Below are 20,012 nucleotides of genomic sequence, written 5' to 3'. Positions count from 1 at the left end.
TTTCGAAAGCACTCACTGAATATCATATTGGAAGAAATACCACACGTGAGACAGAGATATTCTCTCATGACACACTCTGTGAAGGATGTTGCGTAACAACTTCCAGTCAACGCGGGAACAGTAGGCTACTGTTGTCTATGAGAGCTATCTATTGCCAATGCTGTATCCCACATTTTATCTTGCTTGAAACCATCATCACGATAAATTAAATTATTCGTAAAACGTATTTAGATCACTTCCCTCAAAACCTAATGCCAGAAAGATGATACGTTTATTAGAATCTGAACATTTTCGTAGTACATAGCGTAGCCTGCTCGACCACAACAGATATATTAGGCTGTAACAGACGAGTATATCGTCAATCTCTGCCGCCCCTGTGGTATTTCTTCCACAATGATACCATTTTCCAGGTTTCCAATTAACTCAAAATTTATTGTTGCCGCATTGCATATGGAGTACATGAAATGACTGTAGTTACAGATCAATAGCAGAAGCAGTTCAGATGTACCAGGTATCGACTCGTGCTGAAACACCCATATTAGTAAGTGGTGAAACCTCCACTGGCGGCAATGCACCCTCTGAATCTGGCATCCAGTCGATCGTATAGATGGTGAATAAGTCCTGGGACAGGTTGTTCCAAGCCTGCTCGGCTTGTTCACGTAGTTCTCTATGATAGGTTTGTTGACGAGTCGTGTGAGTCACTTCTCGTCCCATCCTATCTCACACATGCTAGATCAAAGACAAGTCCGGAGATGGTACTGGCCACAGAAGTTGCTGCACGTCTTGCAGAGCACGTTGAGTTTCACGGGCAGCGTGTGGGTGAGCATTATCCTGTTGGAACAACACATCACCTTCCTTTTGCAAGAACGGCGAAAGAATGGGTCTAACAACATTCTGCATGTGCCGGGCGAGCACAGAGCACTCGTTAGCGTTCCCTACAAAAACACGAAAGGTGAACGAGAGTTGTAGCTTGTCGCACCTCAGACTATAAGGCCTAGGGTGGGGCCAGTGTGTCTTCAACGAATGCACGTCATACTCGCAAACGACCATCACTTGCGTGCGATCAAAATCTGCTTTCGTCGCTGAAGATTGCAGCTCGCCATTCCATCTTCCAAGTGATCCTCTGACGACACCAGTCGAGCCGTGCACGTCGATGCTTTGGGCTGAGTGGAATACGGGCTAGAGGTGTGCGAGCCTGTAGTTCAAAATGGCTCTGAGCACTATGGGACTTAACTTCTGAGGGCATCAGTCCCCTAAAACTTAGAACTACTTAAACCTAACTAACCTAAAGACATCACATACACCCATGCCCGAGGCAGGATTCGAATCTGCGACCGTAGTGGTCGCGCGGTTCCAGACTGTAGCGCCTAGAACCTCTCGGCCATCCCGGCCGGCGCGAGACTGTAGTCCCACTGCTGCTAACCAGTTTGTGTTGACACGTCTGGAATCACAAGCCCTCTTATCTGTGCTGTGATAGCTGTACCATCTGCCACTGCTGCCTTTACAACACGACGGTCCTGGCGGACGTCTGTGCTGCGTGGACGTCCAGAACGTCGTCTTCGTGTGTGACAATGTTCACGCGAGCACTGATGCTTACATCGTTGCACAAATAATGTAGCACGTCCAGCTTGTGTGGTAATTCTTCGAAAGGACCATCCAGCCACTCGGAAGACCACAATTTGACTCCTTTGAAACTCGATCAGTTGGCTGTAGGAAGCACGAGTGCGTCTCCGTGGCATCGTTACCTGCTTGCTTTACATGTTTGTGACACACTGAGCCTTCTGGCTATGAGCATTCCCTATTAAAGGGTAGATACAAATGACGCTCTGGTAGCTATGCCACTACGCTATCTAGCTATTGGCAGATTACTTTGAAAACATTATCAGTACATTCAGTATCCTCCAGGTGGCTTGTGCCGCCATCCGATCAAAATCGGAGTCGTCTTTCCAGGTGTAATAATTTTTTTCCCAGCAGAATATTAGCAGAAGTCTACTTTTAGCTACGGATGAATTTTATACATCAAATAATAAGCCATGAAAACATGAAGATTCAATAGGGCTAGTTTTTTGTAGAAGCTGTGCTGCATTGTTCTGATGAAAGGACAGCCTTGTGTTATTAAGAAATATTTTTTCTTTTCTCCAAGGCTGGTATTTTTGGACACCCGATTTTCAGCGCCGAGGGGGACTACCCAGAGGTGGTGAAGCAGAGGGTGGCGAACAACAGCAGGGCAGACGGCTACGCGAGGTCCCGCCTCGTGGAGTTCACCCCGGAGGAGGTCGAGTACATCAGGGGTGAGTGCGGGCGGAAGCAAGTGTGCCGTCCCATGTGCGGAACTACAGTCCCTTGCTGACCACGTGAATTTTTGAGGTCTATGTTCATGAAAGTCATAACAGATTTTAGCATATTTTGATGAGTCTCTTCTTGTTTCAACATCTATGCAATGATCTCCAAGAGGTCACTAATACATTCTTTTTTGGAGCACCCTGCACAAGAATTTAGGATAATTGACAGTTTCACTGGGTCGCACATTTAAGTGTTAAACTATACAAAGTCATTCGTATATACCTTCCGGATTTCAAGAAATGACTGTGTGAAAACTAAAAGAGGTACCAGATATAGACATAATCAGTGGATAGAGCACCTCTCAATTACAGGCGCTATTTGTAGCGGGGCAAATGTTAATGCATGGGTGTAATTCACTGATATTGTTGAGACGTATTTTTTGGAAGGCAGAAGCGACAGTGCCCCTCTTTGGAAACGTGTTCATTGGGTTACCTGTCTGTAGGCGTCAACTAATTTGATGCTACAATAGGGAGCGAATGAATTTCCTACGTGTTCTGACATGTCTACCCCGTAGTGCAACGACGATTTAGTTCAAATGGTTCAAATGGCTCCGAGCACTATGGGACTTAACATCTATGGTCATCAGTCCCCTAGAACTTAGAACTACTTAAACCTAACTAACCTAAGGACATCACACAACACCCAGTCATCACGAGGCAGAGAAAATCCCTGACTCCGCCGGGAATCGAACCCGGGAACCCTGGCGCGGGAAGCGAGAACGCTACCGCACGACCACGAGCTGCGGACGACGATTTAGTACAACTCTGTATTCAAGATGAAACTTATCAGACTAAAAGTACGTATATACCAGAGAAATACTCATAAGAAGAGTACCTAACACTCGAAAACACATTTTTTCCTGCCTTAAATATCCAGAAAAGATGCGGGCTAGAAGAATAAATTGGAGTAATTCATTTCTGATACATAACTGATGTCAAAATTAAGTCATCTGTGGACTGTATGAGGGAAAATAGCTGTGTAATGCCACGCGATAGAAGGAAGAGTTTTATGCAGGGTAGTGAACGGCTGATGGAGTCACAAAGGAAACGACGATTAAAGTTCTGTGGCTATTTGTTCCTACAAATTGTTCAAGGAGGTAAGGAAGGATCTCAAGAGCATAGCAGTGAATCCGCGGAAAAATATGTAGCCGATGAAAGAACGTATCACTGATGAATAACTTAAGATATTCCTAGAACATCGGTTATACCTTGTTGTTACTTTATGTGGTTTCTGCTGACCCTAAACAAGAAAAAAAATCTGTAAGCTATTGCACTTTGCTTTGGGGATATAGCGGTGAAGTTAATGGGGGATAGGTGTCATATGGTGAACGCATTGCAAAAAGTCACTTGCTGAACACGAAATCACACACACGTAAAGAATATGTCATTTAAATCACTTTCTGGTGAAGAATCTGACAAAATGTTGGGCTGTCCCTATGGGTGAGATCACCAACGAGTTTAATTTTTTTTACAATTGTCAACACCTTTAACCCACACTGACACAGATTCAGATTCATTTATTTTACGATGATTCCTGGTCCTGAGAACGAACGGCATCTACGACAGGTAATATGATTTACCCATATCTCTATTGTAGACCTCTGCAATGTGAAATGTCCGATAAGCGACGACGTGCCGCCTGTTAAAACCTATGATGAGCGTTAGGTGTCGTCTTCCGAATGTCCAATTCGTATAACCACGATATTGAGAAAGGTGCAGGTTGCAATTTGTAGTAGTTGTGGTATGTGTGCCGTCTTGTTTCTTACTGCACTTCCTTCCAAGTCTTCTACTGTCCTTGCTTTAAGGTCAGCAGCGTGGTTGGATGCGCTGAAATGAGGAATATGCAGGTGTTGTTTATGCATTATGATAACTGCGAAGACATAAGAACACTGATTTTCTTGGATGTCATGGTGCACTTGCATCCAGAGAAAGTTAGCCGAAGTTCCATACCGTTTTAGCTCAGCCACCATCTGCATTATGTTGACAACATGTCTCTTGATGTCCCTCCGCAGTGCTGGAGTGTGTGAGCCGATCGCATTCTTAATGAACGTCTCTTCGGCTTCAGTTGCGCTGTACTGATTTCTGCATAAACAACGCTGGTTTGCGCGGTCCCATAAAGCGTGTTCTCAGATCACTTGATTACACAAGACACGACTGAAATGCTATTACATACGGCATGCACTGTATCGTGGTAGGGTATCCTCTAAGCTGTTTGGCCTAAATGTAACTTGAATTAATAATGTTGGTGACCATCTGACTTCGTCTAATCACAGCACAAAACTTACCTGACAGTTGACAGGCTGCCTAAAATTTACTTCTTTTACAGAGAATCACAAGTAACGTACGCCGGCTACGACTGAAGTTACTGCCGAAGTAGATTAAACGTCATACAGATTGTTTTATCATGTGTAGCAATTCTCTTATTACATCTTCGTAACTTTTTGTAAGACGCACGTTAGGCTCACTCCATTGTAGGTAAAATCGTAGAAAGGAAGAAACTTATTAATAAAATTTTCAGTAATGGTCGTAATCTCACTGCTATTACTGTTAATCGCCCTTGTCTTAACAACCACCACTAATGTTTAAACTAGACCTTCAAGACAGACTATCAATCAAACGTCAATCTCCATTTTGAATAACTTCACTAGAAATAAATTTTTTTCATCTAATATTTCATCAGAGTAGTTTTTATCCGTCCGTAATACACAGTGCGCAAAATAAATGAAATTGGCCCAGTGAATATTTCACGTACCTTAAGGTAGGCAACCCAACTTACACCGTCTGCATCCCGGTGATGACGAAAATTGGGTTAGCTACCTTAAGGCGCATGAAATATTCTCCTCGCTACTTTTATTCTGCACACCCTATACATACTTTCCATTAGATTAGAATGGTGATAATGTCTTTTCCTCTGATAAGACTATGTTCCAATTAATTTAAGTCTTCGTAATATTTTTGGACCAGAGATGTATGTAACATTTTTGAAGACTTTCCATTAAATTAAATTTTAGTCAGAATATTCAAGCAAGTATTATTCCTAAATTAATCACTGTAAAATAAGCTAGTCATTTTTTCATGCATGAGAATGAAATGACAGTCATAAATATTTTGATCGATATTCAGTAAAACACGTGTACTTTGTACTTGAACTTGGCCCGTTATCTATTAACGGGCCAAGAGCAGACTTCGTAAAATAAACGACTGCACAACGCAAGTCTCAAAACGAAACAAAATACAGTTTGCAGCAGGAGATTTGCTGCCGCTTCAACTGCTTCTTACGACTGACTGCTGTCGATCAGCTATGGTTTGCATCCTGTAATGCAACACGACGTTTAGCTGTTCGCTGTCCCCGTATTTCACTGGCATCTTGAAACAGGCAACACAAGCACTTTGTAATACACGTTAAAGAAATAACAGTACTACAATCATAAAGCAAAAGTATTAATAAAATACTGTACCATATAACGTGAAAGCAGATAAATCCTTGGTGATACGGTTTGAACTCATACCGCTACTGTTGTCCCTTTACAGTGTGTGATAGATGATGAGGTCGTGCTCAGAGGGCTGTCTTGTTTGCTGCAGGCACTGCTGACTTCGTCGGGGTAAACCACTACACCAGCTTCCCAGCATCGGACGGGCAGTCTGGTAGCAACCCTTCCATGGACTATGACGCGGGAGTCACCCTAGGCGCGTTCACGGATTACCCTGTATCTGCCGCCTTGTGGTTTAGGGTAGGTCTGCAACTGTCTATTATATTTATTATTCTGGTTCTTATTTCTATGGCCATCGCATGTGACACACACGCTTTAAGGAAGTATGAAGCGAGGTGCAGGGCAGGGCAGCTTCCTCCTTTTGCTCAGAAAACAAATCTGGACAAAACGAGCTTGCATCCTGCCCTCTCTGGCAATGGATGTACTAATGCAATATCACTTTCAATAAATCCAGAACACGTTTCAATAATGACTAGTAGTAAGTGCACATAGAGCCAATTGCCAAAAAATCTAAAAAATATTTAGTTATTTCCCGCAAAACTATCATGGGCTGATACAGCCACATTGTACTTCATTGTTTCGCTTGAGTTGGACTGCTACAAGAACGTCTGAGATCAAATTCTAAAAATTAGAAATCGATCATAATAATTAAATACCATCAATAAAACAGATGAAGCAATTGTACAGAAACAGAATATTAAAGAAATGTATTTGAATGCCGTTAAGTGTCATCCATTAAGACGAATAACATTAAAATGATGTGATTTATATTTAGTTGTATGACAAACGCACCTTTACAAACTTTCGTGTATATGAAAGTAGGAACTAAAAAGAAGTCCAAATGGTTCGTATGTACATCTTACATTAGAATGGGAAAAGATGTATTCCATATTTACACAAAAATGAGAAAGGAATAGATAGTAAGGTAGTCTACATATAAATTGTCTTATTATAATCTTGAGTAAGTATGAATAGGGCAAATGATGTCCTTTTGTGGGCAAATTTATATAGTTGTGCGAGTTGTCCTTTGTGACAAACTGCAAATATATACTTCTTTGTCGTGGTGTATTTCATTACTCTATACTTATCGAAGACAAATCGTCTTTTAAATTCCCAATATTTTGACACAGTAAACTAATCACATGTTCTTTATCAGATTATTGTGGCTCATACAATTTTACAGAGCGATTCACGATTACTTGGGATGGGCCAAGTCGACCGTCATATCCAGATCGGACAAAGAAAGAATACTTTGTTAACCAATTCACCTTAATTCCAATCACAGATTCTAAAGGATTATGGAACTCTAGGATTATCACACAGTGATGTCCGATAATTTTTTTATAACCATAAATCACTTTTACTAAAAGTACCGGTATGCGGTCGTGGTTAGGTTAGGACAAGCTGCTTCCCACTCAAATTTTGGCCGTGGCTCACATTTTCTACGTTCCCCTCTCGTTGGCTCTGGTAAATTTCTCACCCCTCCCCCCCCCCCCCCCCCCCCCCGTGCCCTTAAAGAGGTAACAGTGGTAGATGGATGTGTAGTTAGATGTATCATCCCTGCAGGACTGTCAATACGAACTGTGTTTCTAGCCATGAAAGCACGCTACCCACGTCATAAAACAGCCGGAGACACTGCACCCCACCTCATTCGCTGCTCATTTTGTTTCTCATTCATTCCATGAGGTGTCGGCTGAGCTGCAGATATATTAATGACGGGGTTCATCTAACTACAAAGGAAATTGGGGACCACTATAGCAATTTTGTTTGTTACCATAAAACTTCAAACTACGAATTACCCACTGAATTGAACATATAAATATTTAATAAGGGTACCAAACGTTGTAATTATATAATATAGCCATGGCACAGGTGAATGGGAACATGAAAGCACAACGTGGAACTACACTGCAGGTATGGTCAATGGCTGCGAAAATGGCTAGTGGTTTATAGAAAGAACCCTAGAAAAACAAGCATGAGCACCAAAAGAATCGCCAAAGTGGATAGTAGTAGCAACTAGCTGATTGCAAATGCCAAAATTGACTGAATGAACTCTGATATAATTTAACTAGCCACGCTTACCCCTCAGCCTGGTGACTGCATCGACGATCCTTGCTTACCGCTCCTGAATGGCGAGGGTGTGCAACATGGTTCCTAAGTCCAGCTTGAACTCCGCATTCGGTTCCAAGATGAAGACATCTCTCTCTCTCTCTCCCTCTCTCTCTCCCTCCCTCCCTCTTCCTGTGGCTGCCTAAAGCAAAGTGCATGATCGACGTCGCCCCTGGAGCAAGTGTGCCCATCGGTCTCATAGCAACAAGTGTCCTTTGATTTTATTTTTCAAAATTTGGCTGGATCTGCCAGCATAGGAATCTTCCCAGCCAACTGCAATAGATCTTACGAGTTCTACCAATAACAATTTTATAAATAAATTTAATATATTCCCACTCTCACAGATTTTGTTATGGTTAACCAGCACAGGAAGGAAGGCAAAAACTCTCTTCCACAACAAGACAGGTTTTTAACCATAGCCAACCAAAAGGCTTGCACGTAAACACACACGGGAAAGAGCACCCTCGACCGAAATAATTACTGTGAGCCAATCAAAATCCCCGTTATCTGGACTTAAAGCAACATTCCCTTGTTGGCATGGGCGCAGACAATGGTCTCTCCCACGGCCACAATTTCTGAGGGCTGCACCTGATTTTCTAATTTTTATCTCCCTAAAAAGATTCCCCCTATCGTCTAGCACAATGCTGTTTTTACAGAATGCAGGCCTCCCCTAGCGTGCTCATGAGCGGAGACGGGACACAGTGAATTACTTGTCCTATACGTGAACTGGAGTCACTTTCAGTGCTGAAAAAGTTTATGGCTACCCAGTCTTTAATTATTAACCTCCATGTTGTGAGCCAGCTAAGAAAGCTCCCAAGTCTGCATAAAGTAACAAGTCACCTCATTGTAATATTAGTGTACAATACTGACAGACACCAGGGTTTGAGGCCTGGGGTCGAAGCTTACGAGTTGTTGCTCTGTTGTTAAGCGCTACTACCTATACCATTCTTTACAACTCTGTAAGACTATCATGGCTAGTTAACAACTGCCATCTTCTTTCCCTGTAGTTCCGCCAAAGGGAATTTTTAAATTGAATCATTTCTCTTGTTTGCAACATGTGCTTGGTAGTTACTTTGTCTACTGCGAACTCGACATTCTGTTTTAACACGATGTGGGTTATAGCCAGCGACCTTCTCTATCTTTCAATAGTTTTTCAGTTCAAAAATTTTCCCTGTGTATCGGATATTTAGTCCGGTGTTTTCGGTTAGTGCTTCCTATAATGATGCAAAGGCCACCTCAAATTCAACTTGTCTTTGAAGAATATATATGAATTACCTTAAAAGTCACCATAAGTGTTCTTTGTCTGTAAACTTTTCATCTATGACAATAAAAATCATGCAAAAAATTCCGCCGGAAAGAAACTGTAGTATAACAAAATGTCCGACGACACCACGGTCGGATGAGAGGAAGATGTCTCGTGGGGTAAGAGTCCAGCCTGAGAGTAGAGCAGGAAGAAACAGAGAATCAGGCAAAGCCAGACTGATATCATTATTATTCTACCGATAATATATCGCCAATTCATTTAGCAAATTGAGTTTATGAAACCCATAGTTCGTAGACTTAACCTCAAGTGTTACTTCATCATCACTATAAAACAGCTAACCACTTATGACTTTCTAATGCACACAAACTAAGAATGAAATAAGACACTGAGAAAAGGCTTAAAATATGCTTTCAGAACATTCCGTGGGGCTTCCGCAAGACTCTCAACTGGGTGAACCAGCAGTATCCCGGCTACCCTATCTTCGTGCTGGAGAATGGGTGGCCCGATTCTGGCGAGATGGAGGACCAGGGCCGCATAGACTACTACACGGTGAGCACCTCCCTCTATATGAGTCCCATGATGTTTATCAAATTATCTACCCCTCAGTCTCGTGCTGACAGATCACCAGTCGAATACATCACAGTTAATCCAGTCAGTAATTTTATTGTCCATATTATTATCTGAGCACCTGACATTGCCCGGGTATGTATTTATTATTAGTCCATCTCCTCTTTCCCCCTTCCATCTGGTTCACCCCCTGCTCTCTGAGTACCTCCTCACCCCCAATCACCACCTGACCCTCTCTCTGTCCCTCTGCTCCTCCCCCCGCTTTGTCCATCTCTCCTTCGCCTCTATCTCCTCCTCATTCCTGTCTCTTCTTCCCCCTCTCTCTCTGTCCATCACCTCTTTTCTCTGTCTCTCCTCCTCTACCTTTTTCCTGCCTATTTCCTCCTCCTCCTCTCACTGTCTATATCCTCCTCACCATTCTCTCGGCCCATCTCTTCCTCTCCCCTCTCTCTGCCCATCTTCTCCTCGCCCATATGTGTGTCCATCTCATAATTCCCCCTCTCTGTATATCCCCTCCCTCCCTCTTATCTTTACACGTAATCACACCCATGCCAATAGGAGATTGTTGTTTCTCACCCCACAGTATTTTTTCCCCAGAAAGTCAGTTAAGTAACATGTGCATCAAATTTGCTTGAAATCATCCCAGGAGCTTACGAGAACCTTTTAATGTGACGCTTTGTCCGCTTACGCACGTTTCATGTGTACTTCACATATTTTACACGTATATGTACGCATATTTCACCTGTATCTCTAGAGAATTTCGTATTGCATTTCTTTGGCAGGCATCTCATGAATTATGTGTCGTATAATCATATAATTTTGCATGTATATCTTGTGAAATATGTGGCTACTGTCTGCGAAGTGCGTTATCAACAGAGTTAGCAGTAAAAAAATAATAAATTAAAACATCATGCAAGATGCCTCGGGTTTTCACTCACCTCAGTATTTGACGTCGTATTTCCTGAACCATGTGTTGTACAGTGATGTATTTTTGTAGATACAAGAACGATGTATATGGGTACTATCTGCAAAATGTGTCACGAATACATTTAGTGGTAAAGAAGTAATAAATTTAAACATCATGCTTAATGCGGCAGTTTTTCAAGCATCTTAGTGTTTATGACTTCATATCTCCTGAACTGCGTATGGTACAATGATATAATTTTCCTGGTACATTCAAGGATATATGTCAATATTGTCTGCAAAATGTGTTGCGAATACAGTCGGTATTAATGAAGGAATAAATTAAAACATTATGCCTGATGTTGAAGTTTGACTGCATGAACAGCGAAAATGTAGTAAGCGATAAACTTTTTTCATCATTTTTGAGCGTTGTCAGTAAAAAAAAGTTTCCTAAAGCTTTGATATTATGTGTAAAGTTTGATGCAAGTCGGTAAGTGCTCTCATTCTCAAATACTCGATGAATATAGTCGGGGTATTTGCGTAGTGTGCTACGCTCCTTTTCCATCAACACCCCACCCCTTTGATAGGTTTCTACCCACGCAGCGATTCTCTCCAGACGGTAAGTGATGTGAGTACCAAGTCTGGTCCAAATTGGTCCACAGATTTATGAGGAGATGGAGAATATAAGTATATACGTTTTTATAATATGTGTGGATGTGTGATATGTTTACTCGTGTGGTGCTGGGCAGATTGGAGAAGCTTGCCGAGCGCCTGTACCCTGTGTTTCAATGTGGGTTTCGAGCTTAGCAATGTACTACTGATATGATCTTCGCACTCCGACAAATTCAAGAAATATGCCACGATCTGAAGACACCATTGTTCACAACAGTAAGCATTACTAGTAAAGATAGGATGTTCTCCAAAAGTATTGAAGCTATCGGGGCTTTTCACGACGATACGAAGGGTACTGTGGTATATGGAGGAAGCACATCTGATCCGTTTGCTGTGTACAGAGGAGTTCATCAGAGCTGTGTGCTGATTTGGTGTTTTCTTCTCGCTACTTCCCAAAGTGACTTTCGGCGAAACAGACCTGGACATCCATCTACATACGAGAGTTGACGGGGAATTTTACGTCTCGCTACTCACATTCAAAGCACTATCGTGAGGACTTACTTGAAAGCAATCTTTTGTTCTCTGACGATGCAATTTTTTTGTAACCTACTCATGACGACACTGAAAGGTTTATGGATAAATTTGCTACCTCATGCAAATTCTTCTATATGTCCGTAAATTTAATGAACACTATGATTGTACCGCAAGGATACACGGATATGCCTTGATAAGACTGGATGGCTCCTTGTCAAATGCGGTGGACAGATTCTGCTACCTCGGCTCGCTAGTGTCAGAAGATCTCTCTTAACACATACGGCAGTAAACGAGAGGAGCTCTCCGAGCATCGCAGCAGGACTCTTGAGTCACCAAAGAAAGTGACTGCTTGATGCTACTCGAATCTTCCGTTAAGAAAGATATGCTGTTGCGTCTATGCGAAAATCAAACTTTCGTCTGCGTTTGGCAACTACTGTTATCAGATAAGATATCTCTTATTTACTCAGCGTGACTGATTAATGATGTGCTTACGTGTCCCCATGTGACTTGTTGGCTCCATTTTTATGACCTACAACTCGATGACCGACCTAGTAGTCTTTTTCAGATGCTTCCGGCTGCGTTGTTATGTGTGCTAGCTGCTTGGACTTCGAACACTAAGGTCTGGCCAAACGATCCTCGTGTACGAATGAACCAGAGATTTCTCGATACGCCGCACAGTTAGATATGGCGTCGAGAGGCATACAGACAAGGATGTGACATTTGTTTCGCACGGTGAGAGTTCAAATGATACGCGAGAAACCACGACATACTCAGAACAACAAATTATAACCCTGCATGAAATTTGATAGTTTCAAAAAACACAAGGTAATATAGCGTAAAATCCTATCACTGTACAAACTCCTGTTGTATTTGAACAAATATGCAACGTGTATTCTCACACATTACATATGGATATATAAACATTTATGGCTACTTTTAAACAAGTCTGGCTCGATAGCTCAGTGATAAAGTGCCAGACTAAAGTCAAAAGGTCACGGTTTAGATCCCCGATCAATCTTAGAATTTTTATCTGTGCCTTATCACTTCTTTCCACATGAAAGTTGCATGTGGTTCGGAATCCACCTTAAACTGCATGTCGCCCTGTAACTGGGTGGGTAAGTTAGTTTAGACGTAGGAGGAAGGAAACGGCAAATAACCTCCAACTGGCCCGTACCTAGTAAGCACTGTGGTGTTCAAATCAATCTTCGTATTGATCATTACTTTACTACTTTTTAACTATAAAAGGCGAAAAAGGTGTACTCCAAAAACGTTACTTCACTATGAAACAAACACTATAACAATTGACTAAGTGGGTTGCAAATGAAAACTTCGATCCTCGTTAGCATATTAGAATAATGGGTAAATAATTTTCGAGCTTTTGGCAGCTAGATATAAGTTGGAGGGATCCAGACGAAACAAGAAAGAAAATTAATTAGGAATTAAATCGCTAATAAATGAAATAAATTATGTTAAACTGGCTATAAATACAATCACGAGACCTGTCGGGAAGACAGTAACAACAAACGCTACTAAATTGCAGGCATCCAGTGTAGTAGAAGAGTTGCGCAAGGATCATCAGTTACACAGCTGACTACAATAACCAAGCGAATCAGCTGTCGCCGAACAGTACCTCCAGTATAATCATGGAATGAAATAGGAGTTTCTGGGACAGCATAATTAAGGAGTCTATGTGAATAAAGACGCAGGAAAGCTTAATAATCCAGGACGTAGAGATTTCAACACATTTGGGCTGCGCACTCGTCGCTGGCTATCCCATAGAGCAGAGCTAGAAAACATCTAGAGACTGTGTGTTTCATGGAGTAACAGTGGGCACTTTGCAAAACAAATAACATATCTGGCGCCGGATGGCGAACGCAGTTATAAATAGCGTCGCGACAGCAGCAATAGTTAACAGTCTGGTTATAAATCAAGCAGCTTGAAGGCATAGCAGCACAGCTGCTGCATATGAAGAAGACGGCTGCGTAGTTCGTCAACATCTTTTACATAAAAATTGAGCAAAAACTGGCTTGAACACACAAAACTACATCATTACTATTACCCTATTTTTGAATTCAAATTGCATGCATCTTTTCTATATCCATGGTTCTCATCCTTTTTACTCACCTATTAATGTTGAGAAATGCTTTGTTTCATCACCTTAACCAGTTGAAAATGACTTTAGGTCTAAATTTAAGTTGTGCAAAATAATAATAAATTGTACGGTCGATGGCGCACATAATATCATTTAAGAAATTCAACGAGACTGTAATCCCGAAACAAATATAATTGCATATATTCATTTACCATCGTTATTATTAATAATATTATGTTCAGTGTAAGATCTGGGTATAATTATTATGCCATATAAATGTCTGTTGTTATAAATATTCCATTAGATGTAGGCGAAGGCCTTCTGGCTTTCATCGTGCTATTCGGCACATGTAATAAACATATGAAAAATTTCGACAGGCCTACCTTTCTGAGATGGTGAAAGCAATGAACGAGGACGGCGTCGATGTCATCGGCTATGTGGCCTGGAGTCTGATGGATAACTTCGAGTGGGGCACCGGATTTACGTAAGTAATTCTTCACCAGCCTCAGTAGACACGAGTCCTTGCTAAGCGGTTACTTCTCGTCTACCGCGTGTTACTTCCTCCTGCGCTGTCTACAAGAAACGGTAAGGATTTCAGTTTCACTGGCATGTGTTATTGGCTGATGATGTACAACTGTTGCATAGAAATGAAAATAGTAACACAATTATAGTTCTATATTTTGTCACGTAATACGACTGTCCCATGTTGTCTGGAGGTGAATTAAAGGAATAGCCAGACCATCAATTGCACTAAAGATTGTAAAAATTGCTACAGTTGCAAAATACTCATGAGAAATGAAACATTTCTCAAAACTGCTCGATGGTGATACAGAAGAACCACTAAAATCACCATAATTTAATAAAACCGGCGCACACTGTGTAAAGGATCCTTCCGTAATCTTTTTTGTGTCAATTATATTACAGAACGTAACACTGTGTCGACAGTGAGTCGTTATAAATGGAATACAAACTCTTATGGGCATAGATGAAGGAGGAAGCGATTCTGCTTGTAGACCTGCATTCCAGTATGGTGATTCAGGGAAGCCATAGAAAGCATAAATCTGAATGGCTATGTGACGATTTTAAACCTACTAAGAATTTGTCACTGAGAAATGGATTTACCGTGGGATACAGGTGATGTGAGACCAAGGCAAGGTAGGGATCTGCTACTAACAGCACCTCTCAAAATGAGAAAAACACATTCTCAGGAATATGTAAAAACATGAAAAATGTATCACTTACATTACATTATGATTCTACAATGTTACTGAACTTGGTTCAGTACCTAATCCATGAAACTTTCATCTGTTTTTTAAGAAATTTAAAGGGGAGAACCATACTAGGAAGCGAGATTGTATAAAAAGAAGAAAATATGGATTTATTTCGAACCTGTCCAAGGTAATTAAGGCTGAACTAAGAAAATTAAAGAGGGAGTGAGAAACAACGAAGAGGGAAATAAAGACAAAAATAAAAATATTCAGTGTATGGACAAGAAAGCTTCGAGTTTATGACGTTTATGGACACACTAACGTAAATGTAATACACAAAAATGCCAAACAAATCTGTGGGAAACTCATAGAAATGATAAAGAGAGGAAATTGAGGGATACAGTACTGAATAATTGAAGATAAATGATTGCATGAGTAACTACGCGACAGGTTTGTAGACATAACTAAGTTTCAGCGTAACATGAAGTCAGAGTATCTACATTTGTATGAAGTAAAATGATTGTTAAAAACACTGAAAGCCGTAGTTTATCACAATTATTCTTTGACGCGTTCGCTCCAGTGGTCATGTTGCACGTGAAAGGAAACGTATAGATTACATATTTATGGAAACGAATACCAAATCTGAGGTACGCAGACCTATTCACTGGTATTAAAGATGGATTACAAGAAATGTTAATTAAAACTGACAGGCTGTTCAGTATGTATCAGTATTAAAGTTACGCAAAGCAGAGGCAAAGGTAATGACAAGTACCAGAAACGAAAACGCCAATAACCTAAATATCGAAATTGTGCAAAATATTGTACATGACATAAGTCTAGGTTACCACATCATAAACGATGGTCCAGCAAAGATGTAAAGAGAGCAGACTACCTGCGGTGAAGAAAGCTTCGTTCAACAGAAGATATCCATTAGCATCATTCCGTTAGATTTCAAGAATGTCCAGCAGGTGATGAAAAGTGAGCGAAGTAAAATTGAAAATTGGTAGAAATGAAGAGAAAAAAACTAAAAATTTTGATGCTGCAAGAAAATAATTGAGTGGAAAGGCTAAGTACAGAAGTGGACGTTATTTTGTGGAATTGAGGACATTATGATTTTAGTATCCAGGACAGTACAGTACAGTTATTTCAAAATTCAAAATGATTCAGTACAATACAATACAATATCTGCAATGTATACATAAGACTTTATAAATGTCAAATTGATTCTGAGGCCCAAAATTCGGCAGATGTGATTGTTGGAACATTTTCTGGAATCAGGTCCTCTAGTGTGCAGGCTTGAGGAAAATTCGGGCAGACCAAGAGGTGTTTCACCATCTTGAAATTTTCCGTATTCACAGGTTGCAGCTCCAGTAATGTAGCCCCAACGCTTGAAGTTTCATTTGCACAGGGTCGCTCCAGCTGGCAGTAATTTCAAAGTCTTCTACGTCTGGTAGGGTATTTTAATGGCTTCAGAATGCTCTTTCTCGACTTCAGCCTAGGACATGGTGCTTCACTTCCAAACCTGGGGTGCCTGGAGTAATTCTCCTTTTTCTTCTTCCCAACCTCTGTCGCTGTAATATCGTTTCTACTTCCTCGAACGTTTTTCCTTGGGTTACAACCGCTTTGTCGTCGACATAAATGAAAGATCTTGTGTTTGTTCCGACAGGTTGATCATTGGTGTAGATACTGCACAGCAGTGGTGCCAACACACTGCCTTGAGGAGAACCGCGCTTATGGATTCTCCATCGGTTTTTTGTTCAGGGTGACAAAGAACTGCCTGTTTTGTAGTAGGATGTGGATGAATTGCATTAATTGGTATTCCTTGGTGATTGTGCGAGTTTGTTGCGATTTACTGTGACATACTGGAGTACAAGGAAGGAGCCTTCCCATATATCGCTCCTCTGATAATATGGCATCATAGACGATTGGACGTACCTTGGTCACTGCTAGGAGTTATCGTAGTGGAGAACTTTCCACCATCAGGGAAACAACAATAATGAGAACTGAGAAAGAATGTCGTTATGGAACATCCTTGCAGCTACAAGGATTAAGTGACACTGTAAAAATAAGAGTAGAATGTAGAAATTTTAGTGGATCCAAAACAAATTAAATATGCAGTACATCATAATTTATCAAGTAGGTTGGATACAGTAAATATACAGAGACGGATATGATATATTTTTTTTAATGGATGTTTCTTAGCAGTTCAAATGTTAATGGATGTACAGGGGGATTCAGCTATGGATATTATGCAACCCACAATGCCTTCAAGTACTACAAGCAAGAATTTCATGTTCTCTTACTCGCTACGTGCAAACTATTAGTCCTACAGAAAAAGTGAATGGAACCTTTTTTGTAGGAAATTTAATTTTGTTAAATTTGGCACTGTGATACGTTTGCGAGTTATTAAAGAAAAAGGTGTTTGAAGGTGTGATAACTCGAAAGCCGTGGTCTCCAGACAAATGTATCCCAGTATAAAATTCTACTCTATTAAATTTAATACAAAGAGGTACTGTTCGTTTTTTTCTGTAGGACTAACAGTTTGCAAGTAGCGCTATGCAGATGAAGACTCTTGGTTCACACAGATGTAGCAGCCGGCCGTTGTGGACGAGCGGTCCTAGGCGCTTCAGTCCGGAACCGCGCTGCTGCTACGGTCGCAGGTTCGAATCATGCCTCGGGCATGGATGTGTGTGATGTCCTTACGTTAGTTAAGTGTAAGTAGTTCTAAGTCTAGGGGACTGATGACCTCAGATGTTAAGTCCCATAGTGCTCAGAGCCGTTTGAACCATTTGAACAGATGTAGCACATAGAAGAAGCGAAATAGGTTACCTGATTCCTGAGAGAGTAATTTGCAGTGCGACTTAACGAAAGCCTTTGCTTCACAAAGAGAAACGGTATTGCATATTTTCGGGCACAGAGGCAACGTTAATCACTGTAACAACTAAAATTTATCTCATGATACGGGAAAATCACCGTTGAAAGATGTACCTTTCGGCGTTTATGATCACATAATTATAGTGTTTATTAATTTACAGCTACCTTTAATATATGTGTGTTTCATTACTGAATGATCCTTTAAATGTTAAGTCCCATAGTGCTCAAAACCATTTTTTTGACCCTTTAATAATACGAAGGTCATTCAGTAATTAAACAGACATATAACTATACAGAAAAAATAGTTTATCAAAGGAATACAATTTTTTGTTAGTGCTCTATGCAATCAATACCACCTTTTATGCATTTGCCCCATATTCTTACGAGTTTTCTTATCGCCTCTGCCAAGAATTTTGCACATAGCTCTCGATGATAGTTTTTGTACATTTTTCTTTGCTTCTTCATTGCCTTTGAACTTGGTGCTATGCAAAGGTTATTTTATTGAACCAAACAGATAAATATCTAAAAGGACAACGACAGGGATGGGAGGAGGTTGTGGCAGGAGCCTTCAACCCACGCTGCAAATAGTTTCCAGCGTCACTTGTGTCGCTTGAAGTCGAGCGTTGTCTTGTAGAAGAACCATGGCTTCCCTCGACCATCCCGGACATTTCCTCTTCAGTGCGACCTTAACTATATTCTTTGTCATGTGTGTTTAGTATGCGCTAATGCCCACCCGAAACTCACAGAAAATCGGAGCGTATGGACTGCAAAAGGTGGTACTAACCGATGGTTGCGTTTTTATTTTCCCACGGGCATGCGATTCAGTTTGTTTCCACTGCATGCGTTGACGTTGGACACCGGCTCAGAATGAGGTATCTAAGTTTCATCACAGGTTAAAATTCTATCTCGAAATGCAGCATCTTCGCAACCGAAACGATTTTCAATCCCGGTCCAAATGGGAAACCTCTCTCTTCTATGGCGGAAGGCAAGCTCGCTGGTACCCCACCTTGAACAAATTTTACAATAGTTTACTTTCTTGTGCATGATGAAATGAGCTGTCCAAAGGCTTACTTGACAGTTTCAGCAGTTTTTGGAACTGTTAGTCGTCGGTTGCTTTGGATAACTGAATCAACACGAGCGTGCAACGCCGAGGTCCGTGCTAGCACCAGACGCACCGATTGGTGCTCCTAGGTGGCGTTTTGGCTGCCACCTTTAAACTTTTCAAACCACGCACAAAATATCGAATGATTAATGCAACTAATGTCGTATTTTTTCTTCATTCAGGATAATATTTATAAGATTGTGTACCTTCCGAAAGTAAAAATCAGGTCAGAGAGCGCCGTTCTCCAAAAGTACTTCCTTCGACCGGAGACTACATCGTAACCTACACGTTGCACTCTTATGTTTACGTAATTACTAATCGAACAAGTGAGTAACACTCTTCACAAGGGTTCCAACTAACAGCAAAGCTTTAGTTCGTTAAGTCAGGCGCTGCAGTCAGTGAAAGTGTTTGTTTAATTACATAGGCCAACGAGAATTTTTTTTGAAAAACTTTTAATGGAACACTTTGCTACAACATAAGCATGGTTTGTGCTTACAGTAAGCTACTTAAAACAATGACATGTATCAATAGAGGTATCACTTGTCAGCTGGAATTGGTTTGTACACTACTGGCCATTAAAATTGCTACACCACGAAGATGATGGACTACAGACGCCAAATTTAACCGACAGGAAGAAGATGCTGTGATATGCAAATGATTAGCTTTTCAGAGCATTCACACAAGGTTGGCGCCGGTGGCGACACCTACAATGTGCTGACATGAGGAAAGTTTCCAACCGAATTCTCATACACAAACAGCAGTTGACCGGCGTTGCCTGGTGAAACGTTGTTGTGATGCCTCGTGTAAGGAGGAGAAATTCGTACTTTCACGTTTCCGACTTTGATAAAGATCGGACTGTAGCCTATCGCGATTGCGGTTTATCGTATCGCGACATTGCTGCTCGCGTTGGTCGA

General features: G+C 41.1%; 1 protein-coding gene across 1 annotated transcript in view; it reads left to right on the top strand.

The window, feature by feature from the left end:
• Positions 1–20,012, top strand: part of LOC124805623 (myrosinase 1-like) — an 86,757-nt gene that overhangs the window by 61,035 nt on the left and 5,710 nt on the right. The window contains exons 7-10 of the mRNA XM_047266189.1: positions 2,144–2,291; positions 5,925–6,073; positions 9,621–9,755; positions 14,292–14,398. Of these exons, the coding sequence (XP_047122145.1) occupies positions 2,144–2,291; positions 5,925–6,073; positions 9,621–9,755; positions 14,292–14,398 (539 nt within the window). The remainder of the gene's footprint in view (positions 1–2,143; positions 2,292–5,924; positions 6,074–9,620; positions 9,756–14,291; positions 14,399–20,012) is intronic.

Source organism: Schistocerca piceifrons, chromosome 7, assembly GCF_021461385.2.
Source record: "Schistocerca piceifrons isolate TAMUIC-IGC-003096 chromosome 7, iqSchPice1.1, whole genome shotgun sequence".
NCBI lineage: Eukaryota > Metazoa > Arthropoda > Insecta > Orthoptera > Acrididae > Schistocerca > Schistocerca piceifrons.
Note: the sequence above shows the minus strand (reverse complement) of the source record. Positions and strands in the feature narration are given on the sequence as shown.